Genomic DNA, 26,037 nt, shown 5'->3' with positions numbered 1-26,037 from the left:
TTGAGTAAATCGGTAAATAACTATAGATTAAAAATTACTTATCTGTAAAACTTACAATTTTTTCTTCAGTGACATCAGCAGGAGCCAGAGGAACTGCAAGAGTTTCTGTGATCTGCGCAATACAGCATAATTAATTTTTTAAATTTCTAATACAATAAAAGAATAAATAATTAAAATGAATTCATTTACAAACTAAGATTGTTATCCAATATCATCTTTCTTGTTTTCAGACTCTAATTTTTGATAGTATAAAAATTAAATTTAATTTTAAGTTATTTAAAGCAAACAAAAAAGGGGNAATATTTATTAACAGTCTACAGCCAGTGTAGTATATATACAGATAAATAATATACATTGGTAATTATACTAAACAAATACAAATATATCAATATACATATATATTGGATATTAAATACTAAACACATAACAAACCAAAAATTATTTTATAAATGGAACAAATTTCACTAATAATGACTAGAGTTTAATACAACTTTCTTTAGGTTATGAACAGGCTTTCCTTTCCCTAATTATCCCAATCTATATAAACCTGAAGGATAATCAGGCCGAACCATTACCCATTTTTTTCCCATTGTCGGCTCCTTTCACCTCAAAGAAGCCAACTCCTCATATAAAAATGTCTTTCTATCACGACTTTCTTCCCCACCCCTTCAAAATCCAACATATATAAACATAAAACATCAATATCTCACTGGCACTCTTAACACGACACACAAGAATGACACAATTACGTAGAAAACAAACACTTTGAGTGAGTATAAATACTTTGATTCAATCTAAAATTTCTAACATTGTATAAATTCATTTTTTTTCTCATCCTACATATATTTGTAAAATTTAAACAATGTTTATAAATCCCAGGCCCTGAAGATCTCAATAAAGATCAAAACGTTGGCACAATAAAGGACATGTTTTTCTAAAACCTACGTCACACCAGACCGCTTCTCACGATCTCCATATAATCATTATGAACAAAAGTATTGAGCAATTCAATATTCTCACATTCATTCACTTGTCTTACTATTGTTAGCATTAATTGATTTATAACCTAATTTGTATCACCATGGTTAAATGTATAAGAAACAAATCGGAGAAATGTATTCTTTACAAGTTCAATCTAACCAATTCAGGAGCTATAAAATGGACTCCAGACAACAGACATGTTCTAATTTGCTCTTTACAATATAACTTTTTCAATACAGTCATATGATTAAAACCATATGAAATTTCTAATATACATTTTTTTTTCTTTTATCAAAGTTGATATGCTGATCAAAGGACAATTTAGAGTCTAAATATTTTCCTTTTAGTCTTTTACTGAATTTGTTCTTTCCAGCGACACATAATTAATAGTATAATCATAAAATGTACTTTATTTAAACTTAGCAATGTTTAGAAACAAACGATTTCATTCAGACCATGAATACAGATTATTTATGCCTAATTCTATTTGTGCACAATCATCAGTTGATTTAACACATTTGTATATTTTCGCATCGTCAGCAAATATAAGTATTTTACTGTGTACAATGCATTTAACCAGATCTGCAACAAAATTTTTAAAAAGTAACTAAGATAAATGCCCACCTTGAGGTACACATGAGGTTGCATAGAATTTTCAGGATAAGTTATCATTACATTTTACTATCTGCAGTCGATCACTCAAGTATGAACTTAACCAGCTCAAAAAGTCTTGCACATTAAATGCATTTCGTGAACCAGAATACTGTGTTTGACCTTTTCAAACGCCTTACTAAAATCTGTGTATCAATTTGATTGTGCTGAGAAAAATCATCTGGAATCATATTGGAAATGAATAAATTTGTAGTTTTTTGACTGACCAGAATGGAACCCATGTTGCCCATCAAGAGTAAATTTTAAAAGTTTTAAAAGCTAAAATATCACATATAAAACTATCAAATATTTTGGCACATATAAATATTGATTTGTATATTATTGACATATGAGATATAGGTCTGTAATTGTTAATCAACCTTTTGTCACCACTTTGTGTATTGGAACAACAAAGCTTTTCTTCTACTTATGTGGAAATTTCCCATTTTTTAAAGATTTATTGAACAATAAGATAAACACTTACTTAATAAATTGGAACATTTATTTTTAAAAATTGGTGGTAAATTCTCAGGACTTGACAAGCCTTTAATAGAAATGATAAATGATGGAGTGAGTGTGGTGTTCAATTCTTTTTAAAAGGATAGTTCCTACTCACAGTAAGTTGTTTTGCAACGATCCGGATTTCGAGCCTTTTAGCTCATCATCAGGGTTGTAGAAGTCCTTCAACCTGATGATGAGCTAAAAGGCCCGAAATCCGGATCGTTGCAAAACAACTTACTGTGAGTAGGAACTATCCTTTTAAAAAGTATTGACAAGCCTTTGGGTATCAAAGCTTTTTGTTTGTGTATGTAACACCAATACTGTAATTAAATAATAAATCAATATCAGTATCACAGCTGATGACCAGGTTTACTTCTAGACTAGGAACATACAGAAATCATAAATTAATTACAAATGGTATCACAGATATCCTGACTAGTCTCTACTGACTGACTATTATAAGACATACATTGTAGAATGGCATGAGACTTGGATTTACTGTACACATATATACATTCAATTTCATATCAGGACAATTTTTGTTGTGTTATATTGAACACGTATGTTAAGACAACAATGTTGAACTATTTCTTTATTTATTAAAATTTCCAGTCTTAACAGGAAGCCCCACAACGGGACAGTCAATTTAGCACACAAATCGCTTATTTAAAAAAAAAGTATTTAATTTAATCACTGATCAAACTCAAGAGCAAATCTGTCTCTATAATTCTCCCCAGTATGCAGAACCACCCCTCTAATTGACCTATTAAAGGTGGCAAAATTATTGGCGAACAAGTCTCTCTTGTTACGAATTCATTGCAAAGTTTAGCTATTCGGTGGGTGGTAGGTGCCTGACCATAACTTGTTCTGTGATTTATTTCTAAGTGGTAGGAAAAATCAGCCGTGATCCATTTTATGAGGGTTTCTATATGGAAGTTTGATAGTGTAGGTGTTCCAACTGGAATTACATCCAGGTCTGAGAAGGTGGAGACCTTATCTACTCGGTTACCCTTTACACAACATTTAAAAGAGGAAACGATTGAATACCTCTTTGAAAACGCCAAGACTTTGCATTTATCAGCATTAATTATTTATTACCCCATTGGCGACGCACCATCTGAGAAGGAATCTAAATCTTTTAATCCTTTAAAAAAAAAAAAGATAGTTCCTACTCCCAGTAAGTTGTTTTGCAACGATCCGGATTTCGAGCCTTTTAGCTCATCATCAGGTTGAAGGACTTCTACAAACACGTCTCTCGACATGAATTGCCAAAGTGAACCGCTGATACCTCCGCCAACGCGACGTTCCAAGTATCAGCTGATTTTTTTAATGACGCTCAATTTGAACGTGCGAAACGCGGAAATTATAACACAAATAAATATTAGAATAATAAATACTTAATATTACTATAAATTACTATAAAAATAATAACAATTAAAATAATTAGATTAATTATTTGGATGTTTGATATTATTTATGTACATATTTAAAATGGGAGGTAGATCAAAATCTGTTATATTATTAATGCATTTATCACCATGTTCAATTTTACATTTTTTAATTTCAAATTTCTCAAACCAATCTAGTTCTTTCCCTTTGTTGAAACTATGTAACACTCTTGTATTTAAATTTGAATTGAAATTATGTTTTGTTTCTTTTAAATAGTCCTTAAATTCAGAAAATTTGTTCGATGTAGGCAAGTGTTCTTTTACTCTTGTTTTTATTTCTTTACTGCTTTGTCCTATATATTTAATATTACAATCATTACAATTGAGTTGGTAAATCCCGCTTTTTGCCAAGTTGTCTACCTTGTCTTTAGGTTTTGAGAGGATGCTTACGGGACCCCATACTTATGTAAGCTATTCTAAAACCTTCTTGTTTAAAAATTTTACTAACTTTTTCCGATAATTCACTAATGTTTGGCAAACAACAGAAACCTAATGATTCATTTATGGTGGGGTGGCTGAGTCCTATTTTTCATTCTTTTAAAGTTAATTTTTTTATTCTTTTAACTAGCAACCTATCAATAAATATTTCAATATACCCATTGTTTTTTGTTAAGGTTTAATAGTTTGAATTCTTTTTTATAGTTAGCAGATGTTAATGGAAGTTTTAACATACGGTCTATGAGCCAAATGAAACCGTATCGGGGTATCGGTGGTTTCACTTTTGCAATTCATGTCAAGAGACGTGGTTGTAGAAATCCTTCAACCTCACGATGAGCTAAGGGCTCGAAATCCGGATCGTTGGAAAACAACTTACTATGAGTAGAACTATCTTTTTTTTTAAAAAGGATTGAACACCGCTCTCACTCCATCATTCACCATTTCTATTTCTCTAAATCTTGTTGTATAGTGACACTTAAATGTGATATTTGTGCGTTTTAAGATCATCAGCTAACTGTGAGCTCAAACTGTGTTGTATACATCGTTAAAGAAAATGAAAATGAAAATCAGTCAGGAGTGCAAACACTGTGGAACACCCGAATAGGCATCAATGGTATGGGAATATACACCGTCAATTCCAGTACAACAGATCTCTCTGAGAAGGATCGTAGCCAACTAAAAAGTGGGTTTTATACTCCCAGGATTTTCAATTTGTAAGCTATGTGAGCTATGTACCTTGCCAAAAGCCTTACACAGGTATGTCTATATATATGGAGTGGACCTCAGAACCTGTTTCCAACAAATCAACAGTAAAGTGTTTGTATAAAATCCAGGTTACCATCGATCTCCCCTTTATGAACCCATGTTGTTTGTTGTTCTTTAATAAGTGCATTTCTAAATGAAGATGTCATGGTATCTGAGACGATAGGTTCGGCCTATAATTTTGAATATTGGATTTGTCCTTTTTTAAAAATGGTGTTATAAAATAAGTTTTCCATTGCTTGGGGAATGTCATGTTTGAAGGGATTGTGTGAAAACTAGTATTTAGACATACTATTCACTTATTTACTAGAAATCTGAAAGAGAGAAATTAGTTTGATTAACAGCTTAAGCATTTAACAATTTCTCATTCGGCACCTTTTCTTTTTATTTGAACATATTTTTAGATTTTAAAAATCAATATCAGGATTGAATTTTTTTATACCACATAAAGCACACAGGAAATTGTATCCAGGTCTTAGATTTTACATTTGAGCATAACCATTATATACATAATATTACCCTGTTGACAGTCTCCGCAGTTTGAGCTGCAGTATCTGCTTTGTAAATTCCGCCTTCTAAAATCTGAAACTATTGCATTTGTGGTATTTTAGTATCCTAAAGATCCATAGTATAACAATATCAATGATGATAAAACCAAAGAAAACTACAAATAATCTTGTTTCTCATCTATTTACCTTTATCATTTTCTTGTCCTCTTTAGGCGCCACTGTTGTTCGAAGCTGCAAAATATATTATTAGCTTTTTTCTATTGTTGTGTAATTTATTGATAATTAGCTTATTCCATATATGGGCCATTTAACCCTTCAACATCTGGTAGGTGTTAATTTTATAATTATTTTTATTATATTAAAACAGTGCTACAAGTAACTTTTTTCTTTATAAATTGTGTTTTATAATATTATAAGGATGAAGAAGTAATCCATTAATTACACTCCTATAATAGCACTATTGGGTCTGTGTGGGTGGTAAGGTTTGATATGAAGTAGGAAGCTGAAATAATTCGCAGGATTTTGAACTGGTCTAATTGGATTCGATTGAGGTCAGAACATTCAAATTAAACCCCACAGTTCAATTCCATATGTCCAGATTGGCTGTAGTAATTATGTATAATAAATTAGGTGTTTCCTTTGTAGTAAAAGTTGTTTTCAAATAGTCGTTTGAGTAGTTTATATCATATAATGAGTATTATTTTGGTTGTTGAGAAAGGAACTTAGTTATAGTATATTGGAGATGATACAGAGAAAGGTGACAGTTATTTGCTTGGATTTAGTTTTGTTAAGTCTTATCCTCCATTTCTGCAACCATTCTGAAAAGGACAGATGGTCTTAGAGGTTTCTGAAGACCACTGTTGTGGTTTGCCGAAAGGATGGTGGTGTCATCTGCATATGTGAAGATCTATAGTGTATACTGAATAAAGAATAGGACAAAAAAAGCTGCCTTGTGGAACCCCTGCTTTGACATAGTAAATGTCGAAAGGACGTTCTGATTCATATTTCAAAATATGGACAGATAGGATTTTAGGATGAAAAAATAGGTGAATTTTGAGTTTCCAAAGCAAGCCTGGGTGCTACACTCGATTGAAGGCTAAGAATCCAAGCAGCATTCCTTCTGCTTAAAGGAGCATATGATGATGTCTACTTCTCAGTGGTACTGTTGAATGGTAGAGTGGTGTAGAAACTCAAAGTGGTGTAATTAAAACAATTGTTGTGTTCAACATAAAAGAACGAACTACCAGAAAAAAAGAACTCCTGTTTTCTAGAATAATCATTTCATTTCATTTTTGCCAGTGGCCTCATTCTCAGGCATCTTTTCAAGTTACAACCTTTTTGACCCTAAACTATAGAAAAAAATATTCATTTTGTTATACTTGGTCTAAGTTTTTAATGTTTTGAAAGTATTATAAACAATAACAGTCAAAAAATAAACCTTTTGTGTGCTTATAAGTTGTAATTGATGTTCTGGGGTATTACTGGACTCAAAACCAAAAAAGATCTTGTTTAAAAATCTTAAGTTTATGAATATAGTATTTTTGAGAAACACTATTTACTATACTACATATTTGGTGCCAAAGAAATGGAAAATTAAAAAAAAATAAAACTCTATTCTGACAATATGGATTGAAGGGTTAAAATATTAACAGTTTTACATGCATATTAGTATTAATTAAAAGTACTTAATAGATAATAACAATAGATTGAGCATGTTTATTTACTTCACATGGACTTTGTTGGTTATCTTCGGACCAAATGAGATGACGTCCAATGTTGGCCATGGCAGCTGCATCACAAAGCACTACTGGTTCACGATACTAGTTACCAACAGAACGCATTAATAGACAATTTGAATGCCACATCAGTAAGCATGTTATTGACTTATTTTTGCCCTAACAATATCTTATCTTGTCAAAAATATTACTTTTGAAACTATTTTTTAAGCTTTAAGTTAAACTTAAACATTACTTACAGGCTTTTGGCAAAAGTTTCGGTGTTCCATTAAAAGCTGTAACATTGACAGGTTTGAATAAAAACAATTAATAATAGTTGAAATTCGTGCTAAATAATCTTTTTATGAATTTAAATTTTTGCAAACATTATAAATTGAAAATTCTAATCATGAGAAATATTATTAATCAAATCTTCATTTTTCAAAGATAGTTTTTGTATGAAAATGTGTCTAGAAAACAAGTAGAATGTAATGGTTTAAAATAATCTGAGAATTACTAATTAATTATAATGGAAATTTTCTATAATTAAAGTGTATTAAAAATATTCAACAACAAATAAATTTAAATTAATTATACTTTTTATCTAAAGTTGAGATGAAAAAGCTAGTGCCACAAGCAGGATTTGAACCCATGACCTTGAGCTCAATATATCGCTGCTCTAACCACTGGAGCTATTGTGACTTCAGTCCCAGAGACGCAACCCATCATCTCATGATAGCTCAAGTAGTTAGAGCAGCGGCATATTGAGGCTAGAAGATTATGGGCTCGAATCCTGCTCGTGACACAAGCTTTTTCATCTCAACATGACCTTAGATAAAAATTATATTTAATTTAAATAATTAATACGGTTAATTATGACTAGTAAGTACATATATGGATTTTAAAAAATATTATAACTGCATTTTTTCAATTTTCCTTAGCACTAACAAAGCAAAAATGAAATATTTAAACGTTGATGATGGTGAAATTAGAAAAATAGTGAAAATTAAAAATCATAAGTAACATTTTTTTTATTTATTTTACAGGTACAAATAGGGTTTATATACGTATATTAGAAATAAATTTAGTTTTATAAACATAGTAAAATAATAATAATAATAATAACATAAAATAAAATCTACAAAACAACAAAGAAATTAATATATTCTTGAAAATATTAATTATTTATAATCGAATGATGAACCACATTACAGAATTAGAATCAGAAAGAGAAAAAAGGGGAAAAGAAAAGGAAGAGGGCAGAAAAAGAGATGATTGATGTCATTTTTAAAAACTCAGCTGTCATGGACCTGAAACAAGCCAGCGAGGAAGCAGAACTACTTCTGAGAGAAGCAAATTCCATAGTCTTGACTTTGCAATTCTGAAGGATAAGGTTTTAGAGGAGTGTTGAATGCTTGAGATAGATTGGTGCGTTTGAATCAGGAATGTGGGAAAAATATTATAAATGTATTTATTAGTATCTTTCAATTAATTAAGGTTTTTAGTTTAGATGAAAAAGTCAGTGTAACGAGCGGGATTCAAACCCATGATCTTCGGCTAGATACGCCGCTACTCTACCACTTGAGCTATCGTGACTTCGATCCTCTCAGACACTAGCTTCCCCCACCTTTTGAATTTTCCCTCCTTTTTGCCATTTTTCTTCTTTTTTATCTCAACTAAAAACCTTAATTAATTGAAAGATATTAATTGGTCAAGCGGTCCACAAAAACTAGTGAATTTAATAAGCTAAAATGAAGTATACCTTCACTAAAGCTCTCCGTGGCCATTTCAATTGTCGCCGAGAATCAAATAGATTAGACAACATTTGAAAAATGGCAAAAAGGAGGGAATATTCAAAAGGTGGGGTTGAGATGGGAAGGTGGTATCCGAGTGGATTGAAGTCACGATAGCTCAAGTGGCAGAGTAGTGGGGTATCTAGCCGAAGGTCGTGGGTTCGAATCCCGCTCATGACACTGACTTTTTCATCTTAACTAAAAACCTTAATTAATTGAAAGATATTAATTGGTCAAGCAGATCACAAAAACTACTGTATTTATTAGGTTGATGTTTTGAGTTTGTGTGGGTGGATTTTTGGCAGAATATCCCAAAGACCTACCAAGTAGGTTAGTTGTTATGTTTATAAGGTGGTTGGTGGTACCAGCATAATACCAAATACTAATTCTTTTAACTGTATGCACTGTTTGAAAGGTTATGTTTTGTATGAATTAGTATGTATGTATGAATATATGTATGAATTTATTAGTGTGATAAATAATATAATGAGTACCACCAAACTTAGATTAGGTAATAGTATAAATGTGTAAGTTTAAGATATGCTGTTTAAGCCCTTATCACCTAAGTGGAAAGGCTAAATATTTTATAAGATACAACATCCAACAGTTTCCATAGGAATAACAAATGGCCAATCCTTCCTCCTCCTTAAATAGTGTCCAGTTTATTAAAAGGAATGGAAAATAAACTAATGCCTATAAAATGATATGAAATATATAAATAGTTTATTTTTCAGATCAAATTAATTACCTCTGGGTGAGCTCCCTTAGGTACACGGAAATTGCGATCATTCTGGAAATATAACATTGTTATTCACAATTACTTCTACTAACATACAAATGTTTATGCTGCATTTATCATTGCTCTACCATGGTTATTGTACACTTCTTACACCACAAAATCTGTTCAAAATTATTCAAACAATATTTGTTGTTATTTTGGAAATTGAAACTTGCACCAAATAAATCTAATCTATTGATTTATATTTGATGTATTTTTGGAGACTCTATGAACAAAACACCAACAATTCTATGGGAAATAACAACCATAATTGTTGAGCTTTCATATCAGAAAACTTATTTAAAATTAACCGTAACAATGTTACATTAACCATGAAAATGATAAAATTCAATGAAAAATTTACAAATAAATACCCACACATGGTAAAACAGCCCGAAGGAACTGTAACAAAAAAAAGCAATATAAAATATGAAGAAACTGTATTTACAAAATTTGAAATTTATATATATATAAAACTAAGGAGATGATTCTTCAGCTTATTTGCTACAACAAATATTCTATGCATTTTTTAAAAATTCTCAATAGTTTCAGAGATATTTATAAATTAATTTCTTTTCTCCAAAATGCAGTTCTTTTAGGTTAAAACCATCATAACTTTTTAGCTCTTTAAGGTATAGCAATCTGATAGTGCCATTAGAAAGAGGAATAAATTTCCCATCAGATAAATAAGCTTTTAAAATGATTCCTTTAAGCATTTCATTTTGTTTTTAATCATGAAACAATCCAGTTTTTGTCATTTCAGCTAGAGTTTTAATCTGCATTTAAGCTTGAAAACCATGTGCTTTTTCCTAGGATAAATGGAAAAATACAGTTTGAATAAGAAATTCATTCTCAAAAGATGGCGAATGCTTTCCTTTTTCTTTATTCACATTGATAATAAAATAAAAAATAATTACTTTTCACAATAAAATAACATCCCATTTTTAAGAAAAACACAAAATGGAAAAAATTGACAAGAAGCAGAAAATCTGCTTAATCCCCTGATTTGATGTGGCTATTGTATATACAAGAGAACTTCTTTGGTGAACTTGGTACTCCTGCACTGCCTGGGCTGCATTACGCCGAGTGGCACAATATGCAAATATCATATTGCCATACTCCTCGTTAGTGTAAACCATGGTGAATGATTACCGAAGTAGAACTAATAATAACACTGTTTAGAAGTAAAATATTGGATAGTAACAACAAAGGGAAAAGGTTGTAATAATTAAGTATGCAAGTTCTCTTGTGTACTCAACACCCACATCAAATCAGAGGATCTAGCTGAAGTGACAAAAACTGGATTGTTTCATGATTAAACAAAAAATGAAATGCTTAAAGTAATCATTTTAAAAACTATTATGTAATGGGAAATTTATCCCTCTTTCTAATGGGGCTATCAGATTGCTCTACCTTAAAGAGCAAAAATGTTATGACGGTTTAACCTAAAAAAAACAAAAAAATTTTGAAGAAATGAAATTAATTTATAAATATTTCCAAAACTATTGAGAATTTTAAAAAAATGTATAGAATACTTTTTGTTGCAAATAAGCTAAAGAATCATCTTCTTGAGTTTCGTATATAGTTTGTGAATCATCCTGTATATATATGAGTGTTTTTATTACAAAACTCTCTTTAAAAAAGATCTTTATTATTAAAACACTACATTAAAGTTTGAGAATACCTTTCCTTTTTGTGGCTAGGAATAATCTAATTGGAATTTCTCAAGCAGAATGGGCAAAGCGAACTGGGAAGGGTTTCTAGTTATATAAGTATTCTTAGAAATTTAATGATAATAAGTTTATCTGTCCTGGGTAAATAATTTAAGCAGACATAATTTATATACATATAATCTTACTTTTTTGCCAGTGAAATCCATTTCAGGTCTAGGCTCCTTTCGCTATTTATAGAGAACATGAAATAAAATAAAAATTATTCAATATTTGTTTGTATTTATATAATAAAGAGCAATACATAGTATAATACCAAAACACACGTAAGTGTGACAGTACAATAGTACATTAAGAATTACAGAAAAATAATCTAATTTAATTTTTATATATATTCAGAATATATGTATGTATATATATAATTATTAAGTAAAAATTGACCTTTAATTGCTCAGAAGTTGATTGAATTTGATCTTTTTTCTTCGGTGAATCCATATTTGCTCGCTGTAATAAAATAAATAAAATGTAGAAAAATTAATAATAATCTATATCTGGGTAGCAGTTTTTCACTATTTTCTTTACTCTGTTAAATTTTGTTTGTGTCATTGTGTCACAACAAATAGTCTAAGCTAGGATGAATCAAGCAAAATCATCATGAAGAAGGAAAATCATTGTGCTGTCGCTATTGGGAATGGGAGTTACTCAGGTGACCAAATTCAGGATGTTACAGATTCACTAAAGCAATAGACAACTGTTTTTAAAAAGGCAAGGAATTCGACAGCTTTTGACATTAGAAACATAATCACTAGAATTCTGTGGACATCAATTTCAATGTCAACTGTTAGAAGAAGTTAATTAAGGTTTTTAGTTGAGATAAAAAAGTCAGTGTCACGAGCGGGATTCGAACCCACGACCTTCGGCTAGATATGCCGCTACTCTACCACTTGAGCTATCGTGACTTCAATTCACTCGGATACCACCTTCCCATCTCAACCCCACCTTTTGAATTGTCCCTCCTTTTTGCCATTTTTCAAATGTCGTGTAATCTATTTGATTCTCGGCGACAATTGAAATGGACACAGAGAGCTTTAGTGAAGATATACTTCATTTTAACTTATTCAATTCACTAGTTCGAGTGGATCAAAGTCATGATAGCTCAGGTGGTAGAGAAGCGGCATATCTAGCCGAAGGTCGTAGGTTCAAATCCCGCTTGTGACATTGACTTTTTTTCTCAACCAAAAACCTTAATTAATTGAAAGATATTAATTGGTCAAGCGGACCACGAAAACTAGTGAATTGTTAGAAGGAGATTGAGAGAGTCAAACCTTAGGTCATGAAGATCTGTGAAAGGACTCTTTCACACAACAGAAATGGGTCCTCTCTCCAAAGTCGTGCAAGGAAATACCAATCATGGAATATAGAGGAATGGAAACAAAATTGTATTCACTGATGAGAGTGTGGCCTGTAACAGTCCAAATGGTTTTGAAAGATTCTGGAGAAGACCTGGAAAACAATAAAGTCAGTGCTGCATGAAAAAACATGCATAAAGCATGGAGGAGAATCAATCATGTTCTGTGATGGCATTTCTTGGGAGGCACATATTGAGTCGGTACTAACCATCAGAGGGTGTTAAAAGCTTTAAGATATGTGGTGAAAAATGTAAAGCAATTTCTGTCATACAGGAGGACTTCTTTGCCGACATATAACTTATCAGTTGGGTGTCATGGACGACGGGTTAAATTATTACAATAGTTTTTCAAATATTATTCTCTATTAAAATTCCTTGTGCTCTGCTGGAATTTGAACTCAGAACCACTAGCGGGCAAATGCGAGTCAGACGCCTTAACTACTTGGTCACTGTGGTCCATCTAGATCATGTGGCACTTTATGCCTTTCCTAGGCTCTGAACCATTGCTTCTACACGATTGGCCAACATGTGTTTCTAAGTATCTTAACACCACAGCTATGTAAACGCTTAAGTGGCCAGCAAGAAGTACCTTATCATCATCCAACATATTTGGGACAATCTCAAAAGAATGGTTTAGTCGAGATCAACTTCCCATTAATCTAACACATGTTCAATTTTAAAAAATAAAATTGTTTCTTTTGTGATCCTTTTGTGATTGTTTTGGTGAATAGTTAGTAAGTATTGGTGTATTTGTGAATTCTTAGATGGATATTGGCTAAAAAGCCATAATTTAAGGTACATTTCTTGAGTTAACGATTCAAGTTTGAGTTAGCGATGTGTAATGTTAGGTTAAGTTAAGTTTTTTGGATTAAGGTTGAGTTAGTGATACAATTAAGGACAGATTATGTTAGAGTGAGGATTAAGATTGTGTTAGTGTTGAATTAAGGACTAGTTAAGTTAGAGATGTATTATATAAAGTTAGGATTCAAAATGTGTTAAGATTCGAATTAGGGGCGTGTTAGTTTAAGGTTAGGGAAGGTTGAATTTGAGTTAGTGATGTGTTATGTGGATTAAGGTTAGAAACAGATTATATTACAGATTAGTAAGTATTAGGGAACTTAGAGTTAATGGAGTAATTATACTAGAATCAAGGTTGGATTAGTTACATTTAAGAACAGGTTATGTTAGTTAAGCTAGGATTAAGATTCAAGGCGAGTTAGGATTTGAATTAGGGTTGGGCTGGGTTAAAGTTAAGGAAGCTAGAGTTTGGACTATGAATTTCAATTTATTCATTGATTATTACTCAAATAATGTAAATAGGGTAATGAAATCTATGTAATCATACAGCTTAACAACAATGTATTTACAGAGCAAACACAAAATTATATATTATAAGGCTGAATAGAAAAGTGGCAAATAAGCAAACTTTGGGACATTTCATTACTATAACTCATTTTTGTACTAATTTGCATCCTAAATTTATATTATAGGTAGAATATGATTAGGTATTCTGATGTATTTTACAGTATATTTTCATTTGAATAAAATTTAAAACTTACCGGTGGTGGCAATTCCCTTTTCTACAAACATAAATTTACATTGGATTAAAATAATTGTAAATTTATATGATTTTGTTTCATCTTACCGTAACGTGTTTTGAATATGGAGGATTGAGCCTGTTCTAAACATATGTAAAACAAGACAAATTAATTAATTTACATGGTTAACCACCAATTATATTACAGTTGGGTTTGTAAATGTATTAATGCATTATTTTAGATACCAACTCCAAAATGCACATAACACTTTATACTCACACAAGGATCAACTGTTCGAAACCGAGGATCATAGACAATTTTTTTATCCTGCAAACATACCGAACAATGGGTAAATGAAAAGCATGTAAATGTTTTAATAAATACTACTAGGAATAAAATCTAATAAAAAGCTTCTTTCTTAATTGAATTTGGTTGTGTGGGGGAGGGGGTTGCACGAGGGTAGACAATTAGACATAAAATATTGCCAGTTGGCATTAAATTTATTTACTTATAGATTTTTTTTTTTTGTAAATTAAAATTGGCAATTACGACTATTAGTGAAAATAAAATGCACTGAAACATTAAAAAATTGAGTTGGGTTAAATTGAGACTTCAATAAAACAGAAGACAATTTTAAATTATTTCATTTTTCAAATAATAATTGTAATTGTAATAAGCTATATTGGAGATCATATTAAATAATTAAAGGTGTGTGCATGACAGTTAATTTTATTTATTTATTTATTTACAGATCGAAATACACTATAAAAAGACATTTTACAATAACAAAAAATAAAAATAATATACAAAATAATTATGCAAAAAATACAAATAATATATACAAAAAGAATAAGGACATATTATATACATGGTAATATTACAAATGGTAAATATAAATGATAAATATAAAAATACAATTAAAGAGTAAAAACTGAACAACAACAAAAATGAAAGACATAATTATTTATTAACCAAATAGACAAATGAAAATAATGCTCTTTGTAGATATGTAATAAGACTAGAGTGCAAGATTTAGGTGAATCAGTAAATGAAATAAATTGTAATAAACTTTTAACAGTATGAATAAAAGCATTTAAAAAATATAAACTGGTAAGAAAATTCAACTAGAATAGGGTTGTAGGATATGGTTTTTCACAGATTGCACAGAACTATTGAAGAAGTCAATGCTATTGCAGATGTTGTAACTCTTGATTGTTATTCGGTGTAGAGGAGAAGAGAGCATGTAGTTTTTATTTATTTATTTTTTTTTTTTAATTGGCCTTATGATCTTGCATATTAGCCATGGTACGAATTCTTTGTGTGTTCAAATTGGGGGTTATCGGGAAAAAAGGGCCAGAGGCGACGGTGGGAATCGAACCCACGACCGTGGCGTGAGAGTCTCTCATGCTAACCACTCAGCTACCGCGGTCCCCAGAGCATGTAGTTAGAGCTTTGGAATTAAATATAAAATAGTTTGTGGGTTTTGAGAGAGTGCGAAGGGACATGTAGCTATAGCCGAGAGAGGAGAGAAGGACTATCAATGAGATTGTTTCATAATTTAAATATAAAAACAATATCAATGTAATCCCTTCTTAGTGCCAGTTCGAAAAGTTTAAATTCAGATCGGATTCCAGGGTAGGCAGAGTTCAGAAAATTGAGTTTATAAGAAAGTTTTTTTTTTTAATTTGTTTTGTACAAATTGAAGAATTTTTTGATAATTTACATAGTATGAGTTCCAAACAGGTGTAGCTTATTCTACAATGAGTTGTACAAAAGCTTTATAAAGATGGACAAAACATAGAGGATTTTTAAATTCATAGGTGTTCCAGATGATGAAACCTAGCATCTTCATAGATCTATTTTTTATTGAAGAAATATGTTCTTTAAACTTAAGCTTTTGATCAAAAAGTACACCAAGATCCTTTACAACCTCAACTCATGTTAAAAGAGAATCATGGAGAGAGTAGTGATAAAGAAAAGGTTGTTTCTTATGAGAGAATGTAATTGTGTAGCATTTGGAGACATTGAGAGCAAGTTTGTTATTAGAGCACCAGGTGCTATCCATTATTGATATAAGTTTGTAATTGAAAGCAATCAAAATGAGAAGTAATTTTGGAATAGATTTTCAGATTGTCAACAAATAATAAAAATTGAGCAGAAGGGAGAGCAAGATGAATATCATTAATAAATTAGAGAAACAAAACCGGTCTGAGATGAGACCCTGGCGGGGCTCCCGAGGAAACCGCAAAGGGGCACGATTTAAATGATTTTATTTTGACTATTTGTTTTCCTTTGGAGAGAAAATTGGATAACCAATTCAAGAAAGTTCCGGTGAAGCCATAATCCATTAGTTTCCTTAACAGTATTGTGTGATTTACTTTATCAAAACTTCAGAGAAATCAGTGTACACTGAGTCTACTTGGTGTCCAGAGTTTATTGCATCTAAGATATAATTTTCAAATGTGGGCAGGTTAGTTGATCTATTGGAGGGGAAACCATGTTGCTGAGGTGTAATAAAAGATTTTATGTCGTTTTTAAGTTTATTACAAACAATGGAATCAAATATCTTGGAGAACATGGATTGAATAGATATTGTCTGTAATTGGAAACATTAAATATATCGTTTGGCTTTATGTAGAGGAATGTCAAAAGTGCATTTCCAAGCATTGGGGAAAATTCCTGTTTTTAACGACTGGTGGTAGAGGAGTGATGAGAGCCGTAGAACAATTTTTAACTAATATGTGAGTATGCAATCAGGACCAGAAGACTCTTTCACATTGCGTGATGAGTTGGAGTTTAGTATTTCATCTTTTGAGATATAGTAATTAGATATAGTGTGAGAATATGGCATAAGGAGAGAGGTTGTTTCAGTTAGGGAAGTGGGGAGATCAGAACTGTGGTCATAGACTTGAGAGAAATATTTAGCAAAGAGATTAGCAATGTCATGGCCATTAGACGAAGATTCATTTTCTAAACGCATGAAAGAGGGCATGGCCTTAGAAATGTTGACAGAATTCACGTAATTCCAAAACTTTTTAGTATTAGATTGGATTGAGTTTTCTGTATTGGAAAGATAATTCTTATAGCAGATATTCGACAGTGTTTTACATTGGAAGAGATGAAAATTTTGAATAATAATAATTTGGCAAATATTAAATCTAACTTATTATTCTTAACATTAACTTCATTGTTTACTTGCTTTAAAGCTAGTATATTTACAAAGGAGTCATAGAGTAACTTGGCTGGAGAGGAGCATATCGCTTGACTAGAGGAACAATCTTCATTGTCCAACCAATCTTGTATATTCAAACCGCAAAGAAAAATCTGGCAGTTTGGATATTGAGCACTTACATTCTATACTTCATTGCACAGCTGTTCGTAAATATCACGTTTGACTAGGTGGCATGTAGACTGTGGCCACCAAATACTTAATGAAGCCGATGTCAATGAGTATGAAGAGCAGTTCAAGGTTTTGAGAGTTAAGTGATATACAAACTGATGAATAGCAATTCCTGACAGCGATCAATACACCTCCGCCATGGTGCTTTGCGCTGGTTAGAGCATTTCTAACCTGTCTACATACACATAACCAAGTTCAGAGTCTGAGACTCCAGGTGAGAGCCATGTTTCAGTAACTAGAATAATATCACAGTCCAAGCTAGGGATTACACTTCTGAAGTTGTGTAGTTTAGTGTTTAAGCCTCTTACATTTTGGTAAATTAAACTGAGAGAATGATTCGATTTGTTATTTACCTGTTTTTTGGGTTTTGGTCATTTACTATTTTAGGGGTGCCATTGAAATGACGAATAACCAAGTTCGATTCTCCCGAACCCATTCTTTTTTTCAGTTCTTCTCTTAAAGATGAGTAGTAAGACTGTTGCATTTTGGTTTTGTCATTAGTGGTTGAAATGGAAACGAGACTGGCCTTCTTACCAGCTCTGAAACTATGCTGCAGCAGTTGAGCATCTTCTTTATTGGAGCAAATCACTTTAATAGGGCAGTTTTTGTTTAAAATTGGGTGTTTTCCGAGTCTTTGCAACCAAAAAGATTTATCGAACATAGGAGAAACAGTTTTAATTAAACTCAAAACCAATTTTTCGTCCTGTTTTCTTGAGCATTCAAAGAAGTAGCTTCGTCAACCGAAAAGTGTGATATTCTTCCTTCTTACAGAACGTTCATTTAATTGTGATATTACAGATTCAGTAAAATCAAATGTATCACAAAAGTGCTCACCTTTTGCTGAAGACAGCTCACTCTCCATATCATCAATCTTTTTATTTATGTTGTTTAGTGATTTTTCCAACCGAGCAAGATCAATATGATAATTTTTCAATTCGCAAATAGACTGTTTTAATTCCTTTAAGGAATAATTCGAGTCTGTATCACAACGAAAACAAAAGAAAAGCAATTGTCTCTTGGCGTCCTTCATAGCCTTGAGTTCATCGCGAATCAAGATCGTGCATTTAGTATAAATTGGTAAATTACATTTGAATGTGTCAGTAGCACCGAAGTCTTTTTGACATTTTAAGCAGAAACTTACATCTAAAAGCACCATTATTAACTTTTATAAAGAATAAAAAGAACAGAAGCTTGTAACAAGAGGTTAGCATGGCATTATCCTATAGTTATCCTTATATATAGGTACATATTTCACCTTTCCAAAATGAACGTCAATATTTAAGTCATTACAATTGTATAAAAAATAAAATCAATGACAAGGCAAATTTAAAAGAAAGAAAAAACTCAGTTCCTTCAACATACTTGCATAATAACTCTTCATCAGGACTTGAAAACTATTCTAACTAAAGGGAATGGACGACGAGTAGAATTTGCCTCTCTAAGTCTTTTAACCTTCACCTCACATGAAGTTAACACTGTAAGTGCTGCCTGACTGTCAGAGATTATGACTATCATCCAGGAATGTGTTTTTAGCCTCTTTATTTCTCTGGCTAGAGTTCAATTGCTATAATTTCAAAAAGAAAAAGTGTTGTTTGTGTACCTAAGTTTAAAGTCGGTTTGGTCTTCAGATTCATCCCGAAGGCTCCAGCTTCCATGCCTTTATCAGTTTTTGAGTTGTCAGTGTACCAGTAAGGATTTACCTTTAGAGGTGTTCCTTTGGCCCACTTCCCGTTCTGGTATCAGTGCGTTGTACTTTTTGGTAAAGTTATATTTGGAGTAGTGGCATCGATTGGCATGCCTAATATGGCATCTACCTGTATCTCCTCCCTCAGTTTCTATTTTTGAGGACATAGCCTTGCAGATGGGTGTCCATTTATGAGCCTGTGAGCCATTGCTCTGCTTGTCCTTGGATTAAAATAGGGAGTGGTGGGAGGGTTAACAACACCTCCAAGGCTGCAGTTGGTGTTGTACTCATGGCTCCAGTGACACTGAGGCAAGCTTGTCTTTGGGTGCCGCTTAAGAGCCTAATCGATTTGCCCTACAAAGTCTTGGTCCACCACACCACCAACCCATATGTGAACATTGGTCTTAAGACACAGGTGAAGCCAAAGGGTTATTTTGGGGCTTAATCCCCCAGCATTTGGCACAGAGCCTTCTGCACCCCAGGCAATATTGGCTCTCTTAGTAGTTTAATTGTATGTGAATTCCATGAAAGCCACTGGTCTAGTGTGATCTCTAGACATAGACAATGGAACTGAGTGTTTTTCTTTCTTTCAATTTTGCCACATCATTGNCAAAAATGTATACATTAAGATCACTAGTGGAAAACAATGGTCATGAGTTTTCAAATCCTCCCTCTTCTAACCAAACTTGCTATTCCTTTTAATGTATCAATTACAATTTTTCACTGTTTATAGTAAATTAAAACAAAATATCTAATAATTTGATTTCAAGGCTTGGGGATATGCTCTGGAAAGAAGTAGTTATTTCTTTTTGCCAAGCTTTCAGCTTTTTATTAATTCTTCCTCAGGGCTCTACAGAAGAATAAATACAATTGTTTTAAAGTCATAGACTTACAATAAATACAATGTAAGTGCATGAAGTTAAAAAACAAGAATAAAAGCAGCACAGATATTTCAGTCATATTTATTATTGATATAGTATTGCCTCTAAACGCCAATACTGATGGGTGGGACAGGAGCGGATTATCTTTCCTTTTTTCGAATGATCAGGGCAGGGGAACTCACTCCTGACCTGTTTTTGGTGCTGTCCGAAAGGATTTTTAAAAGTAAAATTTGCTCTTTGTCAAGGTGAGTCAAGGCTTCCCCCTTTGTTATTTCACAGTTTATTTATTAGTTTCCAATAAAGTATTTTCTTTTCTTTTAGTCCTTTGAATCTGTTTATTATTTGTAAATATATTTGGAATGAAGAATCTTTTGTTTTGTCAATTTTAAATTTAAAACCTGGCGAAAGAGCCATGCCATAAATTTGGTAAACCCTTTTTTGGGGACAGCCCAATAAAAGAGGGGTTACAATTTATATGTTCATGTCCTTATTTTATAATAAATTTTATTAAAAAGCCAAAAGCCTGGCAAAACATACAGCTTCTTCATTTCGGAATCAAATTGTTAATCATCACTGATTGATAATCCTTCGTGTGAAATTACTAAATAGTTCTAGAAAATAAATAACACTAGACAAGTTAGCGAATATTTGGATTTTTCATCCATGTGCTACAGACATTTAACTCTATTGCCATTTTCCAAGTATGTTTTTTCCCAATATTTTCTAAGTATGTAAAATTAGTGTGTCTTGACTTACAAGTAATGTTCACTTTATTCAATGATTTTAGCACAGGAAATGCACAAATGCTATGAAAACTTAAAACAATTTATTTGATATTTGGGGCCGAATTTTTCAAATAAACAAATTATTATGTACAGAGATGCATAAATATATTACATGTTAAATAATAATAACCTTAAGTTTTTGCTATTTTGTTTTCATGTACCTTCTTTAAAGCTATACTATTATTCTCTGAAATTGTAACTTATTTAATTTGTAAATGTTAATAGATTAAAAATTTGATAGTAGCTTATTTGATCAAATTTGTTTAAATAAATAATATAGTACTTGCATCTTTCTTGAAATTGGTGACTTTTATTTTCTTTTGAATGCCTTTTGTTCGGCCGTATTCCTGAAATTAAAATAAATATTTAAATACAAGTTGAATTACCAATGAAAGTGTAAACAATAGAAACATTTAAGTAAGCATTTATAATTTTGATCATGTGATAGTACACTTAATTTATTGAGCCAAATAATTATTTTAAAAAATAAAGAAAATTGTTTTTTGACCGACTTACTTCAATTGGATCCAATTCTCTCCGTCTATAGACACCAATGTCTGGTCTTAGAAAAGCAGGCTCCGCATCCTAAAAAGAGAAAAGAAGAATTTTTTTAAAAAGCACTTTTTTGGTAACAATTTATCATATTTGGTTTGAAATTAGACAATTCCACAGTATTAACTTACTTCATTGACATCTCTAAGTCGTATCAAAGGTTTTCCATTCTTTTCCTAAAACATAATACATAAGATAATCGCCGAAATCTTTTGATTTCTTTTATAATTCAAAATTTATAATCATTAAGATCATTTTTTTTTTAATTGGCTACTAGTCATAGAAATCAGGAATTTAAATAAAAAGTTTCAGTGACAATTAACGATATATAAAATTAGATAAACTTACTTCATGAATATTTCTAGCTTCCCATTCTTCAGACATTCCTTGACAATTTCTTTCACGAGGTAGCTCGTGTCGTCCGTGCTGAAAGAATTCAAACAATTTTATAGAAACAAACAAAAAACTACAAAGTGATAAAATGCCTCCACATTTTTCTATCACCTGTATTTATACATTAATGTCAAATTAACCATATACCTACTGTATCTGATATATTGTAATTTTCATTTTCCCAATAGAAGTCAGGCGGGAAAAAATCCTGTAAAATGTTTTATAAGTGTACTTAAAAATCTTGTATATAATCTATATTAATAATGAATAGAAAATCCAGTCAAACACTTACTTGCACCTCGCCTCCGAAATGTGATGGAAAAGGTAAATGTATTCCCTTTAAAAAAAAATAAAATAAAATAAAGATACATTATTAGTTGATATAATATATAAAATAATAATACATATGGCAGACGGTTAGAAAAAAACCATGCTGTATGTTTTATGTATTTACTTTTAAAAAAATTGCATAATTATATTATTTAAAAAAATCACATAAGTATAATTATTATATGTATAATAGTATATCATTTCAAATATATACTTTTTTCTCTCTTTCTTTTTCAATAAAATACTTCTTTATTAATGGCTTGACTGCCATTAGCATCAAACGTGGACACATTGTTCTCAATCTTCTAAATGGAATACACTACTTTATTTCTTGTGTTAAATTTATGTACAGATTATAACAATTTAAATTCAATGACATTTTTATGTACATGTAAAATACATAAACATATATAACAACAAGGAAGTGTCAGAATTTCCAATTTTCTTAAACTGTCTCTTCTAGATAATTAAAATAATTTATTACCTTCAGAGCTCTCTTAAAGACTTTTTTTTGTCAATGTTGAGTGACCCACTTCAATAAACCATATCTTATATTAGATTTAATGAGGGAAGGAAATATTTCATCAGAAAAACCTGTTAATTTTATTTGTAAATATTCACTGAACAAATCATTTAAATAGATAAGATACAGAAGTAACCCCAAAACAGATCACTGAGGTTCACCTATTTTCACTCGTTAGTTATAGTTAGGTTAAATTTGGTTGTATTTTGAACATGGCATTTGGGTTAATTTTGATTAAATTTATAATATGATAGTTGGGATAAATTTGGTTGTATTTACAATATGGTATTTGAGTAAAAATTAGTTGAATATAGAGTATGATAGTTGGGTAAACTATGTACCTTCCAACCTGTGTTTCTTTCCCCTTTCTCTCGAGATAATGCTTGTCCCTTGTACCTCCCCTAAACATTTCCCTGTATATTGTTGTGGCCAATTCAGCTCATTCCATTTTTTCAGTTGGTAGGGAGGATGGATATGGTGGAGTCGGAATTATTGTTTAAAATAATCTTCACTTTGTTAATTATACATTTGTATGAAAGCTACATCACACCAGACCGCATCTCACGATTTCCGAATAATCATCTTATATAAGGTTAGTTTAGTTATGGTTATACAGATTTCAGTCTTAAAAGTCCAAGTCTGAGGTGTCCATGTCTGTCTGCTGTCTAGGTATAATCCTAAATATTTGACTTAAATGGAAGTTGGTATCACTTGTTGTTGATGCACATTGGAGAGCAAGACTATTTTTTCAATGTGTTCTTGGATGATGGAAGTAGCTATAAGGATAGGATTCAACTTAGAGGACAAAATTGTGGTATCTTCCACATAGGAGGTGATGATGTTATTACGGTGTGTAGATATGTGGTGGCCACCTGCAGTTACCACAGTACTTGCTAAGTGTCAGTACTAGTTCTGGAATGGTCTCTCCCTCCAGTCTGCAGCCAATCAGAGTAGGTCATATCATGTATAAGGAGGGGCACTGCCCCATTGACTTCAGACTTGTCTACTCGACGATCTCTCGCCAATCACTAATGAAGCACTAAAGCATCAATAATAGCAAGGGTCTTAAAGCATTAGCCTCGAACTTGCCTTCTCAACCCAACCGACTTGGCTACTGGCCAACTGCTGCACTTGGCTTCTTGCTGCACAGAGTCCCTTCAACCACTGTAAAGTCAACCGACTCATAACCCTGGACTTCACCCAAATGGCTCACATTGTCAAGGACCACTTCCAACATCCCGTTCCCATCCATCGTCTCAACTATAACACCGGCCCCTGTCAGGACCACCAAAAATCTCCCAGTCACTAAAGATAGATCAGCAATATAAATGATATAAAGGATGGGACAAGAATGCTCCCTTGTGGGATGCCGGCTTGTATCTGTCTGACTTCTGAGTAATAAAAATAAATACATTTATTATATAAATTAATTAATTAAAAATTAATAAAAATTTACCTACATTTTTATTTTTTATTTATTTATTTATGTTTTTATGAGGGTATGTCAACTGTGAGGTTGTATGAACCCTTGGGATGCCAGTATTTTTGAGGTATACATTTTTATGTCAAATAATTTAAAATAATGTATAGAAAAGAAATGTAACACTTACAGCTGATATTCCTTGACTTTGTGAAATAGAAGGTAAATGTACACCCTTAAAAAAGAAAAATATATAATTATTGTGTTACATAGATATTTAGTGTTTTAAATTAAGGTTGAAATGTAGTTACTAGACAATAAAATTTAAACACTACGTTTTTCAATATAACAACAAATCTTTGAAGGTTTATTTATGTTGCAATGCATAATATAATATAGAGGTTGGTCAGCAAGCATGGTTATGAAAAGGAACTGAGTGTTTTCATTCTAATTGGCATAATTAAAACATAATTCTAAGTTTTGAGAATCACAATTGGGGACCGCGGTAGCCGAGTGGTTAGCATGAGAGACTCTCACGCCGCGGTCGTGGGTTCGATTCCCACCGTCGCCTCTGGCCCTTTTTTCCCGATAACCCCCAATTTGAACACACAAGAATTCGTACTATGGCTAATATGCAAGATCATAAGGCCAATAAAAAAATTAAAAAAAAAAAAGAATCACAATTTATTGAAAACCTCCAACTCCTAGTCTTCAGTAAGAAAGGACTCAACATGTTTAATAGTTAAATTGGAACAAATAACACCATAATATACACACTACTAAACGCTGAACATCATGGTGATAATTTTTTGGGCTAAGCCAACACATGGTAGAAAGTCAAAATCGCTTGACCATTATAAACTCACCTACAGGGCTAATAAATGTCAACTTCAATTCGTACAAATTCTTTATGTAACCATTTTCAAAAAGTGTTCGAAATACTTGTTTAGATCAAATATAAAAAAGCATAAGCTATATGGTTTTCTTTATTTTGTGGCCTTATCAATAGCCATTGGGCAAGAATCGTTTTTTTTTTTTTTTTTACATTGGCATTTTACATACATTTTTGGCATACAGACAGCCAAGGAGGTCATCACCCCAGCTGCAACCGACAAACGGAGAGAAAATGCAGGCTTAGTTTCATCTATTCTCATATTTAGAGAGGCCCACTCAGGGATGTGAATAAAAAAACCACTATACTGAGAGATGTTGAAAAGTACACATCTCCCAGACCTATGGATCTTAATGTGCACAGAAACCCAACTTCTCCCCACAGCACACCAGCACCACCCCACCAGTATACCGAAAATCTGTATATAACTTATGCCAGAATCGCCTCATAAACCTCAACTGTTTGACCCCAAGAAAGATTTGAAATTTGCTGGTTTTCCAAGTTCTTAGTCTCGTAGACTGTGTCCTATGGTGTCTTTCTCTAATTTACATGTTTGGTGTAATTCCTAATGAGATACTCGAGATACTCTGATGTCCCACAAGTTTCACAAAGGTCACTTTTGATTGGAAACCACATTTAGCAATAAAGTCCATTGCGTAGCACTTAGGTACTTGTATGCGTATTATATAAACTAAACATGCAGATAGACAATCAATTGATGTTTTGTTTCTTTTTATAAATTCTAAATAAGACAATCTAACGAGTAAAAATAACATTTTCTCAATTATATCTACATACTTTTAATCTAAGGTCTTGGTTGAGATGAAAAAGCAATTATCACCAGTGGGACACTTGTTTTTTCATCACAACCAAGACCTTAGATTAAAAGTATAATTAATTAAAATAATTAATACAGTCAATTATGACTACTAAATGTGTATATGGATTACTATATCTGTATATTTTGTTCTAGGAGTAGGGAGGA

At 31.9% G+C, this 26,037-nt stretch overlaps 1 protein-coding gene across 1 annotated transcript in view; it reads right to left on the bottom strand.

Annotated features, from left to right (window-relative positions):
• Window positions 1–5,282: 5,282 nt before the first annotated feature.
• The window catches only part of LOC106668874 (uncharacterized protein DDB_G0289917-like), a 43,163-nt gene continuing 22,408 nt past the window's right edge, over window positions 5,283–26,037 (bottom strand). The window contains exons 20-37 of the mRNA XM_024226153.1: window positions 24,351–24,395; window positions 22,180–22,224; window positions 22,039–22,095; window positions 21,843–21,920; window positions 21,626–21,670; window positions 21,459–21,527; window positions 21,230–21,289; window positions 14,472–14,519; window positions 14,300–14,335; window positions 14,214–14,234; window positions 11,688–11,750; window positions 11,435–11,476; window positions 9,955–9,978; window positions 9,547–9,588; window positions 7,266–7,301; window positions 7,015–7,110; window positions 5,477–5,521; window positions 5,283–5,369 (exon numbers count right to left, since the gene is read on the bottom strand). Of these exons, the coding sequence (XP_024081921.1) occupies window positions 5,283–5,369; window positions 5,477–5,521; window positions 7,015–7,110; window positions 7,266–7,301; window positions 9,547–9,588; window positions 9,955–9,978; window positions 11,435–11,476; window positions 11,688–11,750; window positions 14,214–14,234; window positions 14,300–14,335; window positions 14,472–14,519; window positions 21,230–21,289; window positions 21,459–21,527; window positions 21,626–21,670; window positions 21,843–21,920; window positions 22,039–22,095; window positions 22,180–22,224; window positions 24,351–24,395 (939 nt within the window). The remainder of the gene's footprint in view (window positions 5,370–5,476; window positions 5,522–7,014; window positions 7,111–7,265; window positions 7,302–9,546; window positions 9,589–9,954; window positions 9,979–11,434; window positions 11,477–11,687; window positions 11,751–14,213; window positions 14,235–14,299; window positions 14,336–14,471; window positions 14,520–21,229; window positions 21,290–21,458; window positions 21,528–21,625; window positions 21,671–21,842; window positions 21,921–22,038; window positions 22,096–22,179; window positions 22,225–24,350; window positions 24,396–26,037) is intronic.

Source organism: Cimex lectularius, unplaced genomic scaffold (assembly GCF_000648675.2).
Source record: "Cimex lectularius strain Harlan isolate CLEC.00 unplaced genomic scaffold, Clec_2.1 scaffold66, whole genome shotgun sequence".
In the NCBI taxonomy this organism is placed as follows: domain Eukaryota; kingdom Metazoa; phylum Arthropoda; class Insecta; order Hemiptera; family Cimicidae; genus Cimex; species Cimex lectularius.
The sequence above is the reverse complement of the archived record's forward strand: the minus strand, read 5'-3'. Positions and strand labels throughout refer to the sequence as shown.